Source organism: Gopherus evgoodei, chromosome 1, assembly GCF_007399415.2.
Source record: "Gopherus evgoodei ecotype Sinaloan lineage chromosome 1, rGopEvg1_v1.p, whole genome shotgun sequence".
NCBI lineage: Eukaryota > Metazoa > Chordata > Testudines > Testudinidae > Gopherus > Gopherus evgoodei.
The window spans coordinates 22,834,815-22,861,496 of NC_044322.1; the positions used below are offsets into that span (position 1 = coordinate 22,834,815).

General features: G+C 44.5%; 1 protein-coding gene across 1 annotated transcript in view; it reads right to left on the bottom strand.

The window, feature by feature from the left end:
• SLC36A4 (solute carrier family 36 member 4) overlaps positions 1–25,034 on the bottom strand; it is a 246,333-nt gene extending 221,299 nt beyond the window's left edge. Inside the window, 1 exon segment of the mRNA XM_030559215.1 lies at positions 24,929–25,034. Within this exon segment, the coding sequence (XP_030415075.1) occupies positions 24,929–24,956 (28 nt within the window). The 5' untranslated portion in view covers positions 24,957–25,034.
• Positions 25,035–26,682: the final 1,648 nt, after the last annotated feature.

Consider the following 26,682-nt stretch of genomic DNA (forward strand, 5'->3'; position numbering starts at 1 on the left):
ATGATTGGAAGGACACAGTATCACAGTATGGAAAGCGGCCAACAAAAGTGAGGACAGGAGGGATGAACAAGATGAGAGGAGGCAGCAGGAAAATCAGAGGAGGCAGGATGCAGTGCTGGGGCTACTGTGGGATCAAACAGACATGCTCCGGTGTCTGGTGGAGCTTCAGGAATGGCAGCAGGATCACAGAGTGCTGCTACAGCCCCTGTTTAACTGCCCTCCCTGCTTTCCAAGTTCCATAGCCTCCTCACCCAGATGCCGAAGAACGGGGGGTGGGGAGGGAGGAAGAGAGAGGCTCCAGGGACCCAACTACTCCACCCCAGTGGACAGCCCAAGCAACAGAAGGCTGGCATTCAACAAGTTTGAAGTAGCCTTTTCCTTCCCTCGTCCCATGCCGCACGCGGGCTACCTTGTCAGTTATCTCCCTATTTTTATATTCAACTATTAAAGAATACATGGTTTTCAAACAATAGTGACTTTATTTCCTTTGCAAGAAAGCTGTGATCAAAGGGAGGAGGGTGGGTGGCTTATAGGGAATGAGTCAACCAAGGGGGCAGGTTTTCATCAAGGAGAAACAAACATAACTGTCACACCATAGCCTGGCCAGTCATGAAACTGGTTTTCAAAGTTTCTCTGATGCGCAGCGCTTCTTGGTGTGCTCTTCTAATTGCCCTGGTGTCTGGCTGCGCATAATCAGTGGCCAGGCGATTTGCCTCAACCTCCCACCACGCCATTAATGTCTCCCCCTTACTATCACAGAGGTTGTGGAGCACACAGCAAGCAGCAACAACAATGGGAATATTGGTTTCGCTGAGGTCCAAGTGAGTCAGTAAAGTGCGCCAGTGACCCTTTAAACGTCCAAATGCACATTCTACCACCATTCTGCACTTGCTCAGCCTATAGTTGAACAGCTCCTGACTACTGAGCTGACTACTGTCCAGGCTGCCTGTGTATGGCTACATGAGCCATGGCATTAAGGGGTAGGCTGGGTCCCCAAGGATAACTATAAGCATGTCAACATCCCCAATAGTTATTTTCTGGTCTGGGAAGTAAATCCCTTGCTGCAGCCTTTTAAACAGACCAGTGTTCCTGAAGACATAAGCGTCATGAATCCTTCCCGGCCATCCCACGTCGATGTTGGTGAAACATCCCTTGTGATCCACCAGTGCTTGCGGCACCATTGAAAAGTACCCCTTGCGGTTTATGTACTGGCTGCACTGGTGCTCCAGTGCCAAGATAGGGATATCGGTTCCATCTATCGCCCCATCACAGTTAGGGAATCCCATTGAAGTAAAGCCATCGACTATGACCTGCACATTTCCCAGAGTCACTACCTTTAGTAGCAGCAGCTCAGTGATTGCTTTGGCTACTTGCATCACAGCAGCCCCGCAGTAGATTTGCCCACTCCAAATTGATTCCCGACTGACCGGTAGCTGTCTAGCGTTGCAAGCTTCCACAGGGCTGTCGCCACTCGCTTCTCAACTGTGAGGGCTGCTCTAATTTTGGTATTCTGGCGCTTCAGGACAGGGGAAAGCAAGTCACAAAGTTCCATGAAAGTGCCTTTTTGCATGCAAAAGTTTCGCAGCCACTGGGAATCATCCCACACTTGCAACACTATGCAGTTCTATCACTCTGTGCTTGTTTCCCAGGCCCAGAATCAGCATTCCGTGACATGAACCTACCCCATTAACACCATGATCTCCAAAGTGCCGGGGCCTGCGCTTTGAGAGAGTTCGGTCTCCATGTCCTCATCATTTTCGTCACAGCACTGCTGTCGCCTCCTTCTTGCCTGGTTTTTCAGGTTCTGGTTCCGCATAAACTGCACAATAATGTGCTAAGTGTTTACAATGTTCATGACTGCTGTGTTGAGATGAGCAGGCTCCATGCTTGCCGTGGTATGGCATCTGCACTGAAAACAGGTGAGAAACGATTGCTGTTGCTCTGGGGAGGGGCGACTGACGACATGGCTTACAAATCAACAAAGGGAGTGGCTTTGCATCAAGGAGAAAAAGAAACAACTGTCACACAGAATGGCCCCCTCAAGGATTGAACTCAAAACCCTGGGTTTAGCAGGCCATTGATTTCATGGTGGGAGGGGGGAACAAATGAATACAAACCAAATCTGGTCTATTTCTTGTTTTGATCCACTCCATCTATCTTTTACATCTTAGGCTGGCAGCAGACTGTGCAGTAAGACTGCTAGCCATCGTCATCTCCTGGGTGCTCAGAAGAAGATGCTGTATTATGACTGCTAGCCATCATCATCTCCTGGGTGCTCAGCAAAAGATGGGAATGACCTGGCTGAGTCACTCCCATGTCTGCCCAGGTGCCCCAGACCGACCTCACCAACGTCAGCTAAAAGAGCACCCAGGAGCACGATGACAATGGCTACCAGGCATAATGCACCATCTGCTGCCAAAAGGCAATGATCTGCTGCTGTGTAGCAATGCTGTCCCACGTCTGCCAGCACCCAGGAGACATACAGTGATGGTCAGCTGAGCAGGCTCCATACTTGCCATGGCATGGCATCTGCATAGGTAACCCAGGAAAAAAGGCACAAAACGATTGTCTGCCATTGCTTTCATGAAGGGAGGGAGAGCAGGGCCTGACAATGTACTCAGAACCACCCGCGACAATGTTTTTTGCCCCATCAGGCACTGGGATCTCAACCCAGAATTCCAATAGGCGGGGGAGACTGTGGGAACTATGAGATAGCTACCCACAGTGCAATGCTCCTGAAGTCAATGCTAGCCTCGGCACTATGGACACACACTGCCGAATTAATGTGCTTAGTGTGGACGCATGCACTCGACTTTATACAATCTGTTGCCAAAAATCTAATTTTGTAAAATCAAAGTAATTTCATAGTGTAGATGTAACCTCAGCCACAGTTCCTGGAATAGAAACTCCTTTGCAAGTGTCAACTCCTCCACTGAAACCCTGTCCCGCACCTGGGTGGCAAGCCTCAGACTTTCCTCCTGTCTGTCAACACATGCACTGCTGCAGGTCTTTTGTCCCTTTTCTTCTGATACAGTACCTCTTGGTCTGCCCTCTCAAGAGCCTCAACCATAACTTCGTTGTGGAAACACTTCCTTTTGGAACAGTCAGTGAAGGCATGTTAGGATAGGGATCAAGTTCCTGAAGAACAGCAGGCAATATAGGTTGAGAATCCTGAAACAGGACCAGAAACAGATGGTCATTGTCTAAATTTGCTCAGTGGAGGAGCACAGAATTATTGTGGAATCTGAAGGACATAAATGTAACTTTTCTAAAGTGAAGTAACACTTTCTGAAGGGAATGATTCAGTCCTCATACTGTCTCTGGACACAGCCTGGTTAATTGCAGTTACCGAAGGGAAGAGACAATGGTAAATTTAAGTTATAACCTTTTTCTGTTTCATAAAAATGTCGTAACTAATTGAAATTTAGTGCCGTTGCTGCAAAAGGCTTTTTCTGTCTGTGATGGAATACACCTTGTATTCACACACCATATATTATTGTAATAATCTTTGTACAAGGAATGCCTTGTAAGGTATCATTTGAAAATGCAAAATTTGATGGTGAATTTTGTCCTGATAAAATGTGTGGCAACACTGTAGGTGAAGTTTAAGATTCCCCTGTAGGATGTTACGAGTGCATGTTCCAAAACTCACATACCACCAAACTGGTCAAACAGGCCTGTTTTGAACAAAAGGAGTCTACTGTTTAGATGCAAATTATGAAAAACATAAACAGAGTCATCAAGCAGAAAGGGAAAACAAAAGAAGCTCAAAATAGGTGGGAAAAAACAGTAGGAAGCATCCTTCTACACAACTGTCTCCTAGTTCCCAGCTGAATCTTTTTCAAGAAGGGGACTGAAACAATAAAAAGAAGGGACAAACACCCCTCTGGACTCCTCTTCCCCAGCCCATCACATTCTCTGCATCTGAGAGCACAAAAGACAACAGTCATTGGAAGTTCGGGAGAGGTGGAGCAGTCTTGAGCTGAAGAGTTTGATCAGTACCTTTGCTGGAAGCACGTGGGTGAGAAATTTTGCTTGAATTTAATATAGTTTAAGTTAGGCACTAGTAAGCATTATATCTTTATTATTCTTGTAGCTATTTCTGACTTATTTATGCCTTATTACTTGTACTCACTTAACATCTCTCTTTGTAGTTAATACAGTTGTTTTTCTGTGTTATCGAACCCAGTGTGTTTAAGTTTAAGTGTCTGTGTGACTATTTAAGGTAATAAACTTGTATATTATTTCATTAAAGGAATAATGGGCTTTATTTATTTATACTGTCCAGGAGAGGGCTGGGTAGTACAGGTCATACTTTTGGGAGGGAGGTGGGGGGGAATCAAGGACTGGGGTGAGTTGTGGTCACCCAGCAGTATAATCAAGGCTGGTGAGAGCCAAGGTGTAACTGGCAGGCTGCAGTTACTTACACACACACACACACACACACACACACAGCGGGCCTTGCATGCTTGACGGCTGTTTATGAACGGCCCAGGTGGGAACAACTGAGCAAGGCATTGCAAGGCACCTAAGGTTGCAAGGCAGGGATGACACAGCCTTCCCCCCTCCCCTCAAGTCTGAACTGAATCCTGGTAGGTCATACTGTCATTTCAGGCCTTTCACATTTTGGAAGACATACATAGCTGTTCTTGTAGTGCTCTGTTGGCTGAGAAAGATGTTATTTCAACTGCTGGAAGAAAACCTGCAGTGTATGCAGCTGAAGTATTCAAACATACAGTAACCAAACAGCATATTTATGAGTGGCGTGGACTAGTCAGAAATACTGGGGGCCTGGAAGATAGCTCATCACATTGCAGGGAAGGGTGTATCTGGAGTTCCTGATTCAGGAAAAGTTTACAGCGATCAGCAGCCAGGACTGGGTCAGAATCCATTAACATGATGCTGCATTAGCTCACACAGTGCTTACCCTGTTATTCCTGCATGCAAACACACTGAAATCTGCAGCTTTCCTCTGCCCCACAACATCTGACACAGTTTGGGGTGATGCCCCACTCATTCTTTGCAGAAATTTTTTTGTGGCCTGCAAACTGCATGGATTACCTCTAACTGAAATGGACTAGATTTGGAAACAGAATACAGTTTCCCAAACACACACACACTCAGTTCACTGTTTACAGGAGGCTCCATAGACCCAGGAGGAGGGAGTGAGTACATAGTGGCAAATTTCTTATTACTGAAAGGAAAACACGAATGATCCTAGTAAACATTTGTGACTTAACAGTTCAAATAAGTTGTTTATGTATGTTTAAAATTCCAAGTCACCATTTTGAACTCCCGGTGGTGTGGGTGATAGGGTGGATGTCAAAGTATTGTGATACAATCCATTATTAGTGGGCACGCACTGGTAGCCAGTGCTTCTCATTTTTGCATTCCTTCTTAGAGCAGAAATAGCTGTGACAGAGTCCCCGGGGCGCAACCTGGACTGTGGGACTGCTGAGCCCTCTGTCCAAACAGCCTGGGCTGGCCCTCACGCTGTGATGTTGATGTCAAGTTACAAATCTCTGGCAGGTACTGCACCTAGCCATCTACAGGCAGGGACACATCCAACAGTTATGTGAATGATCTCCGAGCTACACATGAATCAACAATGGAGAGGCTCCAGCCAATTCCCTCCAGCTCCCCAGTCTTGCACCCCAGAACTGTACCCTCTTACACTGATCAGAAGTTCATTATCTAGTATGTCACTCCCTCAATGTGGAATGGACATACACTAGCCTTTGTGAACTAGGCTGACTTTTCCCCGGCACTTCAATCAAAACACACTGTTTTAGGTAAAATATAAATCAAGTTTATTAACTACAGGAAGATAGATTTTAAGTGATTACAAGTGGTAGGCATATCAGTCAGATGGTTACCTTAAGAAAGTAAAAAAATAAACATGCATTCTAAACCCTAATCTTTCAGCAAGGGTCAAATTAAACAGATGGTACAAGCAGGCTACAGTTCCTCAATACACAGACTGGGCCTCCCTTCCCCCTCAGCTGAACATCTGGAAGAACGACTGGAAGATAAAAACTTTGGACTGGGGAAGGGGTGGTCCCAGGCTAGAAAAGGGAATCCAGTCTGTGTATTGAGGATCTGTAACCTGCTTGTACCATCTGTCAGGGTGAGACACTGCTTGATTCAAATCCTGCTTAGTTTGTAAAACCAAGACTGCAAATTTCTTTTTGTTTCTTAAGTAACCAACTCTGATCCCCATGCCAGCTACGTATAATCACTTAAAATCTATCTTTCTGTAGACAATAAATCTGTTTTATATTTTACCTAAAACAGTGTGTTTTGGTTGAAGTGCTTGAGAAATCTCAGTTCAGTTTACAAAGGCTATTGAGGGTGTGTCGAACTCGATAATGAACTTCCACTGGCCAGGTTCTGACCAGTGTAATAGGGTACAGTTCTAGGGTGCAAGACTGGGGAGCTGGGGGGAATTGGCTGGAGTCGCTCCAATGTTTGTTCTTGAGTAGCTGGGAGATCATTCACGTAACTCAGCTGGATGTGTCCCTGCCTGTGGATGGCTAAGTGCAGTACCTGCTAGAGGTTTGTAACTTGACAGCATCACAGCATGAGGGTCCCATCACATCCTCCCATTACTACAATAATAAACTGTAAACTTGAGTCACACACTTACCGGACTCTGGGAAGGCTTCTGTCTCCACCAGGTTTGCTGCAGACTCAGCAGCGTGCTATTCCTTGAGGTGGGGTGGGGAAATCGAACAGCTCTTCTAAGTAAGGACCGAGAATGTGCTGTTGATCCTGATCCACAGCCTGCTCTGGGATTAGTTTCACTGAAAGAGAGAGTCACTTCTTGCTCCTCACTAGGAAACTGCTGCTGGCTCCCAGCAGTCTCCATGCTCAATTCAGGGACCAACAGGGCACCATCCCAGCTGACCAGGCTGTCATGAAGCACAGTTGGCTTCGTGCAGGGTACACAGACCAGAACCTGATGAAAGTTATCTCACAATGGGCATGTTGCTGGCAAATTGCTTGAGGTGTATTTCTTGTCCCTGGTCTTCCAGTACTCTCTTAATATGCTCCCTGCCCAGAAAATCTGCAGAGCTGCCAGCTTTTTAGCTAGCTGCTGGCTCACATGGTCATTCCTTGTGTTTTTTGCTGAAGTCTGCAGTTTTCCTGGCTCTGCACCGGAGATTCACTAAAATTTTGCTGTGATCCCGTGACTACGAAGCAGCTCACTTTGCAAAAAATTTAATCAGTTCACTCTCCACTGCAAACCCAGGAAGCGCTCTGATAGTGTGGCTGCAGATCAGTGATGAGAAGAGAATGGGTTAAAAGCTGACCTGAGCTGCTGCTACTCACCGGGGTGGAGGGGGGACTTCCATTTTCAATAGAATGGATTAGAGATCGTTGGGATAGAGAAGTCATCCCAATGGATGACTAAGGAAGTCATCCCAATGGAATTGTAGAATACTTCCATCTGACTACCAGGACCCAAATCATACAGGGCTGCATCCATACTGCAAAGAAACAGGGCTTACACCCTGGGTCCCGGTAACCCCATGTCACACCCTGGGTCCCTACAAAGTCCTGGGACCCTGGGTCCAAGTCCTAGCTTAGTGCAAATGCAGTGTAGATACAAGGGAGGCTACAGTTGTGCCCGAGTTCAAGCACAGGCTACTGTGTAGATGTACCAGAACCTCACTTCAGCAGTAACTATTCCATTCCTGTGAGACATGAGAAGAGACAACTTGTGCACATGCAAGTTAGATGTGTACATTTCCAGCACTGAATTAGCAAGGTTCTGACTTTAATGCACTTCAAGTCAACTTCTCCTAAGTCATTTAATTGTAAGCCGGCCTATGGCATACATTGTGGGATGACGGCTTCAGAACCTAATGTGGTACAGTAAACCCTCTTCGAAATTCCTCAAGAAGCCTTCTTTCCAAGATAGCTAAAAGAAAAAGGCTGCAAGTGTTTCCTAAAGATACAATTACACTGTCACAGGTTGATAATCCTTCATAGAACCTCCTTAGACAAAAAAAAAAAAAAAATAGCAGCTCCCAAAGGAGATGTTTACCTGCTAGCTCAGGCAAAGAAAGAGCCAATATGGGAATTTACCTTACTGACCCACTGAAGATAGGTTTATCCAAACTCAGGGAAAGAAAGAAAAGGGGAGTCTTTATGTAACCTCCATTATACACATTTTTAGAGCTCTATTAGACTGGACCTAACAACTTTGTGTTTGTTAAGCGCACATCTGTTTGTAGAGTAATTATTTATATCACAACTTGTGATTTTGTGACCTTCTAGCAATATTCTTCTGTCTGTCTACAATAAAAGGGAACGTTAGAGATCCTGATCAGATGCACAACCTCAGAATATTCCTTCAAGTCTATTTTATTCCTGTTATGTACACAAGTTCTGTTTGCCTTTAAGGAAGAAGTCAAAAAGCACAGCCAAGAATACCAGAAACAATTCCAACTTTCAAGCTCGAGGCCTATTATTAACAGCTTCTTTCTGACATGATAACCTACTTCCAGTACTCGGTCTTGCACTAGAAATTTCCCAGATGCAAGTTCCACAACTGTTTTAAATAAAGAGTCTCATAATGTTTAGGTGGACTCTTTGAACTGTCTTTGACTGAACCCCCAGTGGAAAAACCAGTATAAGAGCTATAATTTTCCACAATTGCACCTCTACTGGTGTAGCAATGGCAGAGGCCATACAGTAATTAGAGAACAGTAGGTGATTTCACTCTTTTCTACCATTGTGCATGCTGGCAAAGTAGGGCCAGACAAGCAGCATTTTCATTAATCTAATTACTGCATTACAAATGGAGATGTGATCTGCGAGTCTGAGCAAACGACTGGGAACCAGAAACTCTAATTCAGGTAAAAGCAAAGAATTTATATGGATTACTATATAAAAATATTTATGACGACGATGGTAAAAAAAAAAATCAAACAGTCCAGAAAACCAACGATGGTATAAACACCAGCACTCTGTTTACATGACAGATCCATGATAGATCTGTACCAGAGATTTTTCTGTGTACGCGTGGGCACACACAGGGCCTTTTAGCACAGCTGCTCACAATGTAAAAGGAATTCCTCTGCCAGGACTAATCCAGACTCATGTCCAACTAGAGTGTTCTTGCCTGGGATTTTCTGTCCAGCAAAGAGAGTAAGTGTACTGTCTCACACCCACACAGTAACCCTTAAAAACAGGACAGGGTTTGCTTGCAGCAACCAGTACAACATGATCCCATCTCAGGACCATTAATAGAACATCAGTTTGACCAGGTTTCCTCTGCAGCATCCCTTTTGGCCCATCAGGGAACAATTCACCCAGCTGCAGGTATCCACGGATGGACCTCCCAGAGACAGCAACCTAAGATTGCAATGTTTTTGTCCTCTGGCCAAGGCACACTTCAGTCTCTCCCTTTTCAGGGAGTTATGGTCCAGCAGCTCCAATCAAACAATTCAGAATGGTGCTGGTTAAACAGAGTTGTGCCTAATTTGTGGGTGAAGGACAGCTGGAAGGCTAATTAACCTATTAAGCAGGAGTACAAACAGGTACAGAAAGGAAGCAGAAAGCGGGGAAAGCAGACAGCAGGGGAGGAGAAAGGTTGCTCTTCCCTGATTGGTGCAGGAGCTGGGGGCTCCCTAGGACTGTTGGAGCAGAACTGTATATAGTATGGTGGTGGGAACCCTCATTGTAAATAAACTGCATAAGGTGTTTGACCAGCAGAAGGGTCTCCGAGCAGTTTGTGGAGCAGAGGCAAAGGGCCCTGTTACACTTCCTACTTATAAAAATAGTGAAAATCCAACCCCTGTAAAGTACATTGCGATCTTCAGGAGTGTTTATGCAACTGAAAAGTATGTCTGCAATCTGGCAAACATTATACATGTGAGTTACTTTATGCTGGCAAGTAACCCCAATACAAAGTAATACACACTGGAAAATATAATCCCAACTATATATACAAAAATGGTTTAAAATTTGCTGTTACCACTCAAGAAAGAGATCTTGGGAGTCATTGTGGAGAGTTCTCTGAAAACATCAGCTCAATGTGCAGCAGCAGTCAAAAAAGCTAAAAGAATGTTAGGAACCATTAGAAAATGGATAGATAAGAAGACAGTATCATCATAAGGACACTATATAAATCCATTGTACACCCATACCTTCAATTCTGGTCATCTCATCTCAAAAAAGAGAAATTAGAACCGGAAAAGGTACAGAGAAGGGCAATAAAAATGATTAACGGTATGGAACTGTCATGGTATAAACCCCCACTCTGAACCTTAGCGTCCAAAAGATGGGGTACCAGCATGAATTCCTCTAAGCTCAATTACCAGCTTAGTACTTGTAGCACTGCCACCAACCAGGAATTCCAGTGCCTAGTACACTCTGGTCCCCCCAAAACCTTGCCCGGGGACCCCCAAGACCCAGACCCTCTGGATCTTAACAGAAGGAAAGTAAACCCTTTCCCTCACCGTTGCCTCTCCCAGGCTTCCCCTCCCTGAGTTACCCTGGAAGATACCTGTGATTCAAACTCCTTGAATCTTGAAACAGAGAAATCCTTTTTCTCCCCTCCTTCTCTCCCCCTCCCAGACTCTCCCTCAGAGAGAAAGTAATCCTAACACAGAGAGAAAATAACCTCTCTCCCCCGCTTCACTCCTTTCTTCCCACCAATTCCCTGGTGGATCCAGACCCAGTCCTCTGGGGACTCACCAGAATAAAAAAAACAACCAGGTTCTTAAACAAGAAAAGCTTTTAATTAAAGAAAGAAAAACAGTAAAAATTATCTTTGTAAATTTAAGATGGAATATGTTACAGGGTCTTTCAGCTGTAGACACTGGGAATACCCTCCCAGCCTAAGTATACAAATACAAATTGAAATCTTTTCAGCAAAATACACATTTGCAAATAAAGAAAACAAACATAAGCCTAACTCGCCTTATCACATAGTACTTACTATTTTGAATCTATAAGAACCTGTATCAGGGAGATTGGAGAGAAACCTGGTTGCACATCTGGTCACTCTCAGAACCCAGAGGGAACAACAACCAAAAAACTAACAGCACACACAAAAACTTCCCTCTGTCAAAATATGAAAGTATCCTGTCTCCTGATTGGTCCTCTGGTCAGGTGACAGCCAGGCTCACTGATTTTGTTAACCCTTTACAGGCAAAAGACATATGAAGTACTTCTGTTCTAACTCTTACTTATCTGTTTATGACACGCCCCCCAAATCGCTGACAGTGTGGAACCACATTGGCAGTGATTTCTCCCTAGAACTCTAGAATAAACAGATCAATAAATACATGCACCCTTACATATACTACTATGTAAAACTACAATATTCTTCACATTGTAAGGACAATTTTTAACCAGTTGATTCTGGGAAACTTTCACAGGAGAGTGCATCTACTCCTTGATCTTTTGCCGCTGCAGACGTTCCCGGGCTGCAGAGAGATTCACCTCTTCCACGCCACCATCACTTTTCCCTTCATCATAGACACCGTCAGGCCACTTAGCATTATCTCCTCCCTGGGTTGTAAACTGACAAACCTGTAAGTCTCTGGAATAAAAGGGCTTGAGAGAATTAACTTGGTACACTCTGGGCTTTAGGAAGGAATTGGGAAATGCTATGAGGGAGTTAACAGCTCCCAGGTGCTCTTGGACCGTGAATGGCCCTTCCCATGATGCTTCCATCTTACGGGCCTGTTGCGCCTTCAAGACCATGACCTGGTCTCCTACCATGAAGGAACGCTCTCTGGTATGTCTATCATATCAGGCGTTTTGCTCTTTCTGAGCATCCCCTAAGTTTTCCCTAGCAAGGGCTAAACAGTGTCGGAGGGTGTTTTGTAGGTTGCTTACAAAGTCCAGAATGTTAGTTCCTGGAGAGGGTGTAAACCCCTCCCATTGCTGCGTCACCAACTGTAATGGCCCTTTAACCTCGTGGTCATACACAAGCTCAAATGGTGAAAACCCTAAACTGGGATGTGGTACAGCCCTGTAGGCAAACAGCAACTGCTGCAACACTAGGTCCCAGTCACTGGAGTGTTCATTCACAAATTTACGTATCATGGCCCCCAAAGTTTCATTAAACCTTTCCACCAGGCCAATGGTTTGATGGTGGTAAGGGGTGGCAACTAAAGTGATTCACCCCATGAGTCTCCCACAGTTCTTTCATGGTCCCGGCCAGGAAATTTGTCCCTGAATCTGCAAGGTTGTCGGAGGGCCAACCTACCCTGGCAAAAATGTCTGTTAGGGCCTGGCACACAGTTTTAGCCCTGGTGTTGCCTAGAGCTACTGCTTCCGGCCATCGGGTAGCAAAGTCCACGAAAGTCAGTATGTACTGCTTTCCTCTGGGGGCCTTTTTTGGGAAAGGACCCAGAATATCCACAGCTACTCGCTGAAATGGGACCTCAATTATGAGGAGTGGCTGGAGAGGGGCCTTGACCTGGACTTAAGGCTTTCCCACTCTCTGGCATACCTCACAAGACCGGACATACTTGGCAACATCCTTGCCCATCCCCTCCCAGTGGAAGGACTCCCCAACTTGTCTTTGATTCTGCTCACCCCAGCATGGCCACTGGCATGATCATGGACTAAGCTTAAGAGCTTCCCCCGGTACTTAGTTGGAACCAACTGTTTTTGTGGATGCCAGTGTCCACCAGAAAGAGTCTCCTTATATAAAAGCCCTTGTTTTATAACAAACCGGGATAGGTTAGAAGAGCTGAGAGGCGGTGGAGTGCTCCGTGCTGCCGCCCAAGCTTTCTGAAGGCTGTCATCTGCTTCCTGCTCAGTCTGGAACTGTTTCCTGGAGGCGGGAGACACCAGTTCCTCCTTAGACTGTGGACTTGGGCTTGGTCCCTCTGGAAGCGATGTAGGTGATGGGGTTGTTTTCGTGGCTGGTTAACCACTCTCCGCTGGTGCACCAGGTGGTATTTCAGGCTCTGGCTGAGCCTCTTGGGTATGGTTGTCTGCTGCTTCTGCCAGTTCAGGCTCGCTAGTGCTCTCTGGCGTTGGGGTTGAAGATGCATTTGCAAGCGCTGGTGTCAGTGCTGGCAATGGTTCTGGTGCTGGTTGCATTTCCATGTCCGGGTCTGGGACTGGAAGTACTGTGGCTGTTGCAGTTGCTGGCAGGGAATCCGGGTCCACTACCTCTGTCTGGGTCTCTGCTAACACAGATGGGGCCCCTGTGGACGGCTCAGGAACAGAGATGGGTCTGGAAGCTTGCCTGGCTTGGCTGCGTGTAACCATTCCCACCCTCTTGGCCCACTTTAGCTGGTTGGCCAAGTCTTCCCCCAGTAGCATGGGGATGGGATAATTGTCGTAGACTGCAAAAGTCCACATTCCTGACCAGCCTTTGCATTGGACAGGCAGTTTAGCTGTAGGCAAGTCTACAGCTTGTGACATGAAGGGGTAAATTGTCACTTGGGCCTTTGGGTTGATGAATTTGGGGTCCACCAAGGATTGGTGGATAGCTGACACTTGTGCCCCCATGTCTCTCCATGCGATAACCTTCTTTCCGCCCACTCTCAAAATTTCCCTTCACTCCGAGGGTATTTGAGAGGCATCTGGGCCTGGGGATCTTTGGAGTGATGGAGATATAATGAACTGCACTCGGTTGGGGTTCTTGGGGCAGTTGGCCTTTATATGTCTCAGTTCATTACACTTGAAGCATCGCCCAGCTGACTGGTCACTGGGCCGAGGTGGGTTACTGGAGATTGGTGAGCTGAGAGAATAGGGCGTCGGTGGTTTTCCTTGGGTTATAGGTGGGGTCTTGGGTTGCCCTCAGGTATAGGGTTTATTGTCGATGTGACCCCTGTGAGATTCGCTCCCCTTGATAGTAGTTTTTTTTCTTTTCTGCCACTTCCACCCATCTGGCTCCAATCTCTCCCACCTCAGTCATCGTTTTGGGCTTCCCATCTAGAATGTACCTTTCTATTTCTTCAGGAACACCCTCTAAGAACTGCTCCAATTGTATTAGGAGGTGCATGTCATCCAAAGATTTAACATTGGCTCCTGATATCCAGGCATTATAATTCTTTCCAATGTGGTAGGAGTGTCGGGTGAATGACACATGTGGTTTCCACCTTAGGGCTCTGAACCTCCGATGGACATGCTCAGGTGTTAGCCTCATTCTGATTCCGGCCTTGGTTTGAAAAAGTTTATAATTGTTCATGTATTCCTTAGGCATTTCAGCCACCACCTCTGCTAAGGGTCCATTGAGCAGTGGCCTCAGCTCTATCATGTACTGGTCTTCAGAGAATGCTGTACCCATGGCAGGTCCTTTCAAAATTTTCTAGGAAGGCCTCAGTGTCATCACCTGCCTTGTAGGTAGGAAATTTATTGGGATGTGGAACAATAACTGGCAAAGGGTTGCTAGGATCGGCTGTGTTCTTCTGCTTAGCCTGTTCTAATTCCAGGGCCTGCTGGTGGGCCTCCCTCTGGAGTTCTGTCTGTCTTCTGTGGGCTGCCTCTTTGTCTTCTTGTTCTCTTTTGTGGGCCGCCTCTCTTTCTCTTTCTCTCAGCTCCATCTCTTTTTGTTTTATTTCTAGTTCTTTTTGTTTCTTTTCCATGTCTCGCTTGTGGTCTGCATCTTTGATTTGTTCCTCTGCATCCGGTCTCGCTCCTTCCTGTTTCAGGATGTCCTTGGCACTCATGGTTCCTGCTTTCTGGTGTTGGGGCGCCCTCTGGTGTTTACTGCCTGAAATGCCGCTTTTCTGTTGCCTTCTTAGGGTTGCTTAGGAACAGAGTCTTTTTTTTTTTAACTCCTTCTACCAAGCTATTCCCAACAGAGTTAGAAAGAAAAAAAAACATTCATTTGCAAATGTGTTTTGCTGGTGTATGGTGACTCACAATTGGAGTTCCTTTGTTTAACAAAGATCCTTGTTAAACCCTAATGCCTTTGCCTTCAGAGTACTCAGAAGGGAGAGACCAAAAAAACTTGCAGACCTTTGCTTTTAAAACAATCTCCTCTAGCCTGCTTTACACACAGCTAGCAGCGAAAGAGAAAGAAAAAATCCTACTGGCTTTTGCTTCTAAACCCAAACCTCTCAGTCTGCCTGCAGATAGCTAGCAGGGAGAGAAATAAAAACCTCACTGGCTTTTGGATTCTATCTTATCTATCCCACAAGGTGCACACCATGTCATGGTATAAACCCCCACTCTGAAACTTAGCGTCCAAAAGATGGGGGTACCAGCATGAATTCCTCTCAGCTCAATTACCAGCTTAGTACTTGTAGCTCTGCCACCAACCAGGAATTCCAGTGCCTGGTACACTCTGGTCCCCCCAAAACCTTGCCCGGGGACCCCCAAGACCCAGACCCTCTGGATCTTAACACAAGGAAAGTAAACCCTTTCCCTCACCGTTGCCTCTCCCAGGCTTACCCTCCCTGGGTTACCCTGGAAGATACCTGTGATTCAAACTCCTTGAATCTTGAAACAGAGAGGAAAATCCCTCTTCCACCCTCTTTCTCTCTCCCCCTCCCAGACTCTCCCTCAGAGAAAAGTAATCCTAACACAGAGAGAAAATAACCTCTCTCTCCCCCTTCACTCCTTTCTCCCCACCAATTCCCTGGTGGATCCAGACCCAGTCCCTTGGGGTATCACCAGAATAAAAAAACAATCAGGTTCTTAAACAAGAAAAGCTTTTAATTAAAGAAAGAAAAACAGTAAAAATTATCTTTGTAAATTTAAGATGGAATATGTTACAGGGTCTTTCAGCTATAGACACTGGGAATACCCTCCCAGCCTAAGTATACAAATACAAATTCAAATCTTTTCAGCAAAATACAAATTTGAACTCCTTCCAGCCAAATGCACATTTGCAAATAAAGAAAACAAACATAAGCCTAACTCGCCTTATCACATAGTACTTACTATTTTGAATCTATAAGAACCTGTATCAGGGAGATTGGAGAGAAACCTGGTTGCACGTCTGGTCACTCTCAGAACCCAGAGAGAACCACCAAAAAACTAACAGCACACACAAAAACTTCCCTCCCTCAAGATTTGAAAGTATCCTGTACCCTGATTGATCCTCTGGTCAGGTGACAGCCAGGCTCACCGATTTTGTTAACCCTTTACAGGCAAAAGAGATATGACGTACTTCTGTTCTATTAACTCTTACTTATCAGTTTATGACAGGAACAGCTTCCATATGAGAGATTTAAAAGACTGGGATGATTAAGTTGGAAAAGAGATGATACGATAGAGGGATATGATAGAGATTTATTAAATCATGAATGGTGTGGAGGAAGTGAAAAAAGTAGTATTATTTACCCCTTCAGATAACACAAGAACCAGGAGTCACCCAACATTAATAAGCAGCACATCTGAAACGAATGTAAAGATATACTTCTTCATACAACTCACCTGTAGACCTCGTTGTCAGGAGGTGTTGCGAAGGCCAAAAGTATAACTTGGTTTAAAAAAAGAATTAATTAGTTTATAGAGGATAGGTCCATCAATTGCTATTAGCCAAGATAGTCAGGGATACATCCCTATACTCTGAGTGTCCCTAAGCCTCTGACTGCCAGATCCTGTGACAGGATGACAGGGGATGGATCACATGATAATTGCCCTTTTCTGTTCATTCGCTCTAAAGCATCTGGTATTGACCACTGTCAGAAGACAGGACACTGGGCTAGATGGGCCGTTGGTCTGATCTGGTACAGCCATTCTTATGATCACATATCTCAAGTTATTTACCCATTTGCAGACCTGCAGCCTAGATTACTACTGATAAACACCATAAAGTGACCATGAAAGACACTGTCAGGAGGGGTGCTGCTGGACATGCTTTAGGTACACTGGCAGAGCTTTGGGGAGTTGGTTAGCTATAGCCAGGGTTAACAGATCATCCCACAATGCACATCAAACTCACCGTCACTTAATTTAAAAATAAAAATGATCACTCCTGAACTGCTGGAAATAAAAGGTGGGGAGGGGGGAAGCTGTCAAACTAAGGCCCACTTTCCCCTGTCAAATCAGGTAGTAAAAAAGGAATTGCATCAACTCTAAATTACCCTAATGATATATATGCTTTAACTTTTTTGATAAAAAGGAAAATTCTTCAATGTTTAAAAATTTCTGTAACAAAGTGTAATCTCTTATCACCAAGCATTGGTAATTACACTTCCCAGAAGTAAATCTTGAGATGTCCAGTCAATTAAGATGCCTATTTTTAAGCACAACTTTAAAAATAAAAAATCAGTTGCTGATGCAGTGAACCTAACTTGCAGGTTATCCTTCCTCTTCTTTCTTGGAAAAAAGACACATTTATACAGTATCCTGCCCTGCATTTCAGATTAAATGTGATTTAGTAACATACAAAATTACTAAATACAGATAATTACAGAAAATAAGTTGCGCTCTGATAATAATTATAGTTGGCAATTCTACCTGATCAGAACATAAATCAGGAAGTACTCACTTTGCTTACAAACACTAACTGTCACATATGAAAGGATTAGCAAAAGCAAAGACATTTTCTTTGTTAAACTAAGCAGCCGTTCAGAGTCAGGATTCTATTTTTCTTTTATGAAGTATTTCACCACAAACCCACATTAAAATCGTGATTTTACATAAACGTAAGTCCTTTATCACAACTGCCGTAGTCCTCTAGACCAGGCCTGCCCAACTCGTAAAGTGGCGAGGCCCACATTACTCCAAAGAAAACAGATGAGTGCCGAAACCCCCCGGCCCCACGGAAACACCTCCCGCACAAGACCTCCCGGCCCCACAGAAACACCCCACCCCAGGACTGCCCAGCCTTGCAGAAACAAACTCTCCTTCCCCAGCACCGCCCCACCAAAACAGCTCTAGGCCAAAAAGGAAGGTTGGGGGTGGGAAGGTGATACTTGATTTTAAATCAACCAGAGGTTCCCAGCTGAAGAGGTGACTGGGAGCTGTTAGGGGCAAATTAAAGGGCCCGGGTCTCCGGCGGCTGGGGGAACCCAGAGCTTTGCAGAGCTGGGGCAGGAATTTAAAGGGCCCAGAGCTCCTGCCAGCAGCCCAGAGCCCTTTGAATCCCGGCCGCCGCTGGGATTTAAATGGCTCTGGGCTCCCCGCGGTTACGGGCAGCCGAGCCTTTTGAATCCGGGCCACGGCTGGGATTTAAAGGGCTCTGGGCTCCCCACCACTGCGGGCAATCCAGAGCCCTATAAATCCCAGCCGCGGCTGGAATTTAAAGGGTTCTGGGCTCCCCGCCGCTGCGGGCAACCCAGAGCCCTTTGAATCCCGGCCACGACTGGGATTTAAAGGGTTCTGGGCTCCCCGCCGCTGCGGGCAACCCAGAGCCCTTTGAATCCCGGCCACGACTGGGATTTAAAGAGCTCTGGGCTCCCTGACACTGCGGGCAGCCCAGAGCCCTTTGATTCCCAGCCACAAGCTGCACAGTGAACCTCCGCGGGCCGCATGTTGTGCAGGCCTGCTCTAGACCAAGCCGAGTCTTTCTGAATGATTTTACAACACTTGCAAATGGTGATATCACTAAGAGGCAGATTTTTGAAGGTACACATAGGTACCTAGTGCGATTTTCAAAAGCAGCTAAGTAAATGGCCAAGTGTCTTAAACCAACAAAAAGCAAAAGAATCCTTTCAAATTTACTATGTGCTACAGGATATCTAATTTCTGTTTGAAATTATATGTTTTAACTAGCTAACTCAGCTGCGCATTTATTAGCCATTACCACCAGGGATGTGAATTCATTTACAATTAATACAATCCATCTCTCTCCAGAATTCCAGTAAGTCAAACCGCAATTTAGGTAAGTTTTATTTCAGGGCTTGAAAATTTTGCTTACAAGACAGATGCTTAAAGCGGCTAGCCAGTAGTAGATAGGAAAGACAAGTGGGGGGAGCTTTGCTACCTATGTCCAGATACAATGCCAGCCCTGTTGCCACCTTCAACTGCAGGGAAAGAAGAACTTAAAGGATTTCTACTAGGGATTTTGCACTTCTGACCTGAATGGTGGTTTTGTATCAACCTCTATGTAGAGTAGGCGTCTGATACGTTTAGATGGAAGAAAAAGGAGCTGTTTTTCCTCCCCGGACCCTCCAGAGCCTCTTGGCTGCCGTCAACACTGGACATTATGTCCATTATATAAGTATTTTCTCCATTTTCCTATTTTTAAACAATAATTTACTATCCAACCACTCTGTTTTCTAATATGCTGTGTGCTCTTTCGCACTATCCATTGGACTATAGAGCAACTAAACTATTACAACAACCATGTTATCATCATGGATCTATGAATTCACATATCTATGCAAAACCAATATCCTACAGAAAAGATAAGATGCTACTATGTTCTACTTGCCTCTACTGAATAAAATCAGAACTTCTCAGTTACATATCATATCTCTTATACTGTTGACAAATAAAAGAGAGATTCTCCTTTAGCAGAGAGCAGGAGCTTGAAATCTATTCTTGCTATTACCATGAAATTCCAAGCAGCCAGAATGTACGACAGGATTTCACAGTTGTAGCTTGGAGGCAACTAGTTTGTTACAATGTCACAATTTCCACTCAAAGTCACCTGTTTCTAAAATCCTACACGTTTTCTATTAATGTATTATGTGTCTGAGGTTCTGCTTTCTTTCCTTCGGAGATTTTTACACTTCTTCTCTTTCACTCATCTTTATACAGGAAATAGACTAAAACCCATACATCCCTTCAATCTTCCAACGTACATCTTACTATAAAGCTGCATAAAACCCTCAGTTCTGGGTCTAACTTTCACATGTTACGCAACCTGGAAGCATGTCATCCAATTGGGTAGGCAAAATAACCAAAAGCACATGGCAGACTTGTTGAATTTGTTTACAGTTCAGGCTGCAAAGGAAGAATAACACAGCTCTATATAGAGCTACATTTAATAAAAGCTATGCCTGAAGATATGTAATATTATTACATCCAAGTAAATTATGGTTTGTGACTTGCTTGTCTGCCACAGTAATATAACATGTCTAAATTTCTGCTGCTCTTCTCTGTTTATACTGAAGTTTGAAGATAAATGTTTGTAAGATTGGCTACCACTAAGTCTAGTAAGAACTATTCTTCATTTCATTTAAAATGAGCACTCTCTGAATTTTTGACTACATGCCCCTTTAAAACTGGTGCTTTAAAAATAGAGACCTGCTGACAATACATAGAATTTTAGCTTAGCTGAGTAGAGTTACAGATAAGTAACTCATGCACACAAATATTTCACATAAAGACGTGGGCACAATACATACACATGTTGTTATGCAGCATGTATATATAATCTTTTAAACCTACACACAAAGGACATGAACTTCCAGTTTAATTTATGATATACCAACTTTCATGACATCAGTTAACTCCATTGCCCTCATGCCATGACACTCTGCAGTATATCAAATAGTACTGTAACTGGGTATTTACTCAAATACCTGAGTAACGTGGAAACAATGTGCTGTTATAAGCACATAAAGCTTCTTAAAGGCTTCAAAAGGAGAGACTTATGGCATAGATGAGACAAATGGCAAATCAAAAAAAGAGTTACCTGAGAGTAAAAATGCCTAGCATCGAAGGTCAGTTCTGGAGATCCACTATAAGGGACTTGAAGAGAAGCCAAGTGTATTTGATCTAAAGCCCAGAAGAGTCAATGAGAGCCTTTCTGGCCATTAATGCCAACTGACATCACATTGTGCCTGAGTATGTATAGTTTGTAAAAGCAACGATCAGATTCCCATTTTAAAGTAAGAAAATGCCTATTCCTCTGCAGAATTCCTTTTGCAAAAGAGCCTGACAGAGACTGATGAATTGCATTTCATAATTTCAAGAACAGGTGTAACAGAAGATGAATTCAGATAGTAAGGAACTTAACCCTAAAAGAGAAGCACTGTATAACATAAGAATGGCCATACTGGCTCAGACCAAAGGTCCATCCAGCCCAGTATCCTGTCTACTGACAGTGGCCAATGCCAGGTGCCCCAGAGGGAGTGACCTAACAGGTAATGATCAAGTGATCTCTCTCCTACCATCCATGTCCCCCCTTTGACAGAGGCTAGGGATACCATTCCTTACCCATCCCGGCCAACAGTCATTAATGGACTTAACCTCCATGGATTTATCTAGTTCTCTTTTAAACCCTGTTATAGTCCTAGCCTTCACAACCTCCTCAGGTAAGGAGTTCCACAGGTTGACTGTGCGCCATGTGAAGAACTTCCTTTTATTTGTTTTAAACCTGCTGCCCATTAATTTCATTTGGTGACCCCTAGTTCTTTTATTATGGGAACAAGTAAATAACTTTTCCTTATTCACTTTCTCCACACTAATCATGATTTTACGTACCTCTATCGTATACCCCTAGTCTCCTCTTGTCCAAGCTGAGAAGTCCTAGCCTCTTTAATTTCTTCTCATATGGGATCCGTTCAAAACCCTAATCATTTTAGTTGCCCTTCTCTGAACCTTTTCTAATGCCAGTATATCTTTTTTGAGATAAGGAGACCACATCTTTACATAGTATTCAAGATGTAGGCATACCATTAATTTACATAAGGGCAATAATATATTCTCCATCTTATTCTCTAATCCTTTTTTAATGATTCCTAACATCCTGTTTGCTTTTTTGACTGCCACTGCACACTGCATGGACGTCTTCAGAGAACTATCCACGATGACTCCAAGATCTCTTTCCTGATTAAGCAGCAAAGAATCCTGTGGCACCTTATAGACTAACAGACGTTTTGTGGACATGCATCTGAGGAAGTGGGTATTCACCCACGAAAGCTCATGCTCCAAAACGTCTGTTAGTCTATAAGGTGCCACAGGATTCTTTGCTGCTTTTACAGATCCAGACTAACACGGCTACCCTCTGATTTCCTGATTAGTTGTAGCTAAATTAGCCCCCATCATATTGTATGTATAGTTGGGGTTCCCCCACCCCCATGTGCATTACTTTACATTTATCCACATTAAATTTCATCTGCCATTTTGTTGCTCAATCACTTAGTTTTGTGAGATCTTTTTGAAGTTCTTCACAGTCTGCTTTGGTTTTAACTATCTTGAGCAGTTTACTATCATCTGCAAACTTTGCCACCTCACTTTTTACCCCTTTCTCCATCATTTATGAATAAGCTGAATAGGATTGGTCCTAGTGAGGAACACCATATTTACCTCTCTCCATTCTGAAAATTTACCATTTATTCCTACCCTTTGCTCCCAGCCTTTTAACCAGTTCTCAATCCATGAAAGGATCTTCCCTCTTATCCCATGACAACTTAATTTACATAAGAGCCTTTGGTGAGGGACCTTGTCAAAGGCTTTCTGAAAACCTAAGTACTCTATGTCCACTGGATCCCCCTTGTCCACATATTTTTTGACCCCTTCAAAAGAACTCTAATAGATTAGTAAGACATGATTTCCCTTTACAGAAACCATGTTGACTTTTGGCCAACAATTTATATTCTTCTATGTGTCTGACAATTTTATTTTTTACTACTGTTTCAACTAATTTGCCTGGTACTGATGTTTGACTTACCGGTCTGTAATTGCCGGGATCAGCTCTAGAGCCTTTTAAATATTGGCATTACATTAGCTATCTTCCAATCATTGGGTACAGAAGCTGATTTAAAGGACAGGTTACAAACCCTAGTTAATAGTTCCGCAATTTCACATTTGAGTTCTTTCAGAACTCCTGGGTGAATGGCATCTGGTCCTGGTGACCTGTTACTTTTAAGTTTATCAATTAATTCCAAAACCTCCTTTAGTGACACTTCAGTCTGTGACAATTCCTCAGATCTGTCACCTACAAAGGACAGCTCAGGTTTGGGAATCTCCCTAACATCCTCAGCCATGAAGACTGAAGCAAAGAATTCATTTAGTTTCTCCCCAATGACTTTATCGTCTTTAAGTGCTCCTTTTGTACACTGGTCACCCAGGGGCCCACTGGTTGTTTAGCAGGCATCCTGCTTCTGATGTACTTAAAGATTTTATTACATTTTGTTTTTGGCTATCTGTTCTTCAAACTCCTTTTTGGCTTTTCTTATTATATTTTTACACTTAATTTGGCAGTGTTTATGCTCCTTTCTATTTATCTCTCTAGGATTTAACTTCCACTTTTAAAAAGATGCCTTTTCAACTCTCACTGCTTCTTTTACATGGTTGCTAAGCCACAGTGGCTCTTTTTTAGTTCTTTTACTGTGTTTTTTAATTTGGGGTATACATTTAAGTTGCACCTCTATTATGGTGTCTTTGAAAAGCGTCCAGGCAGCTTGCAGGGATTTCACTCTAGACACTGTACCTTATAAATTCTGTTTAACTAACCTCCTCATTTTTGCATAGTTCCAATTTCTGAAATTAAATGCCTCAGTGTTGAGCTGTTCTTCCCACCACAGGAATGTTAAAAGTTATTATATTATGGTCACTATTTCCAAGCAGAAAGTTTTACATCTAAGAAGAAGTTCTCTTTTTTTTCCTCCAATAGTGCCAAATCCAAGATCAAATACTATTTTTGCAAGTATAAATGAAGACAATATATTTGGGGAGAGAGAAATCGAATGACATAGTTTTGGAAGGTAGAGGCAAAGAATGAATGATACCTGTAAGGATCCTGAAGTATCAGTAAAACTGTTACACGTAAAAAATCCACAATAAAACACTTTCAATAGCAAAGGCTGGTGAGTCATATTCATCATAATGGAGAGAAATTCTCCAGAATACCTTAGATGCCTAAATTCAGTATTTGAAAAATTAAAAGGCTTTTTGTTCTGGTCATTTAACCATAAACTGAAATAAGTTTTAAAAAATTGCACTCATGCATTGTTTTAGTGTGTGTTTTTCACATGACATCCAAGAACAAAAACATCAGTGCATTTTAACCTTGCTCAGATTATCACATCTTAAAAGCCAGGTATATATGGGGGGCTCCCCCCCATTTTTGTGGTTTACAATAAATCATTCATAGTGAATGAATGCTTTTGGACATTTTCACATTTAGGTGTCAAAAATTAGCCGCTTAAATTAGTTTAGTGACTTGATATTTAGAGATGTTGACTATTCAAGCCTCTCAAAGTCAAGTTTTAGGTGCCTAATCACGGATTTAGATGCCTTACTTTGGACATTTAAGTTTAAAAACTTCAACCAAAAGCTTCAGCGGGTTGTGGAAGCAGCAGGTGTCTCAATGATCACAAGAAGCCACGGAACAACCTCGCTGTACAGGCAGAAGTGTTACCCAGCGGCTAGACTCGGAGTTGAAGTTACAGCAGATTTGCTCTGTGCCCGGTTTCCCAGCCTCCCCACCGCCTAGAGCTGTGCGCACACTGCACCGGGGGCAGCTCCTCGGTGTCCCCCAAATAGCTACTCCCCGGTCTGCGGCTCAGTGTCCCCCGCCCAAAACTCGGCCCAGCAGGTCACTCTTACCCCCCCCCCCGGGCGCAGCTCCCCGAGCACCCGCGCCACCAAGCCAGCCTCGCCCGGCTTTGAGGAAGCAGCAAGCGGGGGTACCGCCGCCACCTCCCGCCGTCACACACGGCAGCTGGCGCGCAGAGAGGCCCGGGCCACACGGCAGGAGGGTCCCGCGCCTGGCCCGCTGCAGGGACACCCCCGCCACCGCGGGCCTCCCGTGTCAGTGGCAGGGCCCCGCACACCTACCGCCGCCCGCCCCCCGCGGGAGGCCCGGGCTCAAACCCAGCACCGGGAGGCTGAGGCGGGACCGGGAAGCCGCAGGAGTTTTCAAGAGGAAGGGGCTGCAGTGGTTCCACCCTTCTCTTCCCCCCCGCCTCGTGGGATGGTTTATCCCGCCCCGCAGATACATTCCCGGCGGAACAAACCATTCTCCCCAAGTGCGGGGGGGAGGCAAATCTCCTCAGCCCCCTTGTGCCCTCTACCCCCGCCACACAGCAAGCCGCTGCCCATCCCGCCCCGCCTCAGTTTCACCACCATCCCCAGCCAACGGAGCACGCTGTACCTAGCTTTTCTCTAGCCGCCGCTTCCATCTTTCAATGGTCCCTCTGCTCGCCCTTCCCCAGTGTGGAGCCGGCCGGCACAGGGAGACAGTACGCATGCGCCCCCCTCTGCCTGCATACCATAGAAACGCACGGAGAGGATAGACAAGACGCCCCGGGAGGGGAGGGGGAAGGCGTTAGTCCTCCGGAGGCCGGAGCTCTGCAGGAATGCGCCGCGCAGTAGACAGAGTCAGGGGCATATTCCATGTCTGCTCTGCGGCCCGTTTGTGGTGCATGTGCCTGCGTCTAACTCCCGCTGCGCTTGTTCCCCTTCAGCATCAGGCTCTGAAAAATGATAGGATTTTACAATATGGCATGTTGGGGCTTTTTACTTGGCCTGTAGTGTTGGAACGATATATGGGGTCTCATTGTCAAGTTTTTCCAAGAACTAAGGGCTAGAAACTTACTTTGTTAAAAATGAAAGCTAAACTTCTTAAGGTATAAACAGCCTGACTCTGGCAGTTGGGGGTCTAGCGAAGACAAAAAACCCTGCTAGACACCAACAATCAAAGACTTAACAAGTGTTATGGCTCATTACAATACTTTGTAACACTTCGCTGCCTGCTACCCTTTACTGCCCACTTCAAACCCCTTATGCACAGTAGTCCAACCCCCACTTACTTTCAAGTGACCAATGTGTTACCCCTTCTGCTTAATCTATCCCAACTTCTATCTAGCTCCAATGCTGCTGCCTTCCCCAGATCTGAAGACCTCTGTGTAGCTCAAAAGCTTGTACCTTCCACCAACAGAAGTGCATTCAATGAAAGATATTACCTCACCCACCACGTCTCGATATAAAATCATAAATCGTAGTCACCTGACTTGGCTTATCTTCCCAGGCTCAGTCTTGCTATAGATATCAATTCCTTTTCATTAATAATCCGCTTTCTAGATAATAGTCATGCTATGTGTGAAGGGGCCTGGACTAGATGACCTCTTGAGGTCCCTTCCAGTCCTATAATTCTATGATTCTCTGATCAAATAGCCCTGATTTTACTAACAACTCTGCTCCAGAGACAACACATTACTGTTGATGGGGAAAGGGCATAATTTAGAGGTTCTGGTGGTATACAGTGGGGTTCAGGGTAGAGCATACAAACTCTGGAAGAAATCTGGGGGGCATGTTTCTCCCACACATTGCCTCTGCTCCCGCCAAGGTTGCCTTTGGACCCCTACCTCCACCATTAGTTCTCCTATTCCAAAACCTATAGTCAAATCAGAATGTTGTATTAAGTTTTTAAAGCCAACTTAGAGGAACAGAAATGCAGTATTACTAACTCAAAGCATTAAAAAATGATTCAAGCCTCCCCAAATATCCTGAGATTTTCAAACCTGAGAATTTTTAAGCCATCTTTTTTTGGGGTGCTAGGGGAAAGGAATTATTGACACTGGTTTTTTTCATTCTTTAGGGTTCACATTTTCAAGATTCATCTCAACTATTATGGCTAGAAACTTGGTTTAAAATGAAACCTGATAATCTTCCATAATCACATGACTCTGGAGCAAAGGCTTGAAGAAACACATGAAATACCACAGAAGTTGGTAATATGGGCAGGGCACATGTTTTTATTAGTGGTTATTAAGTGATGGGGTGGAAGCATCTGTTTTTATGGTAAACCCCCTTTGATTTATTATCCTTATTCTCTCAAGTCCCTGCTTGTCTATTTATCCATCTCTTGAGTTCTGAGACCTAGGCCTCAATCCTTACATGTGTTGA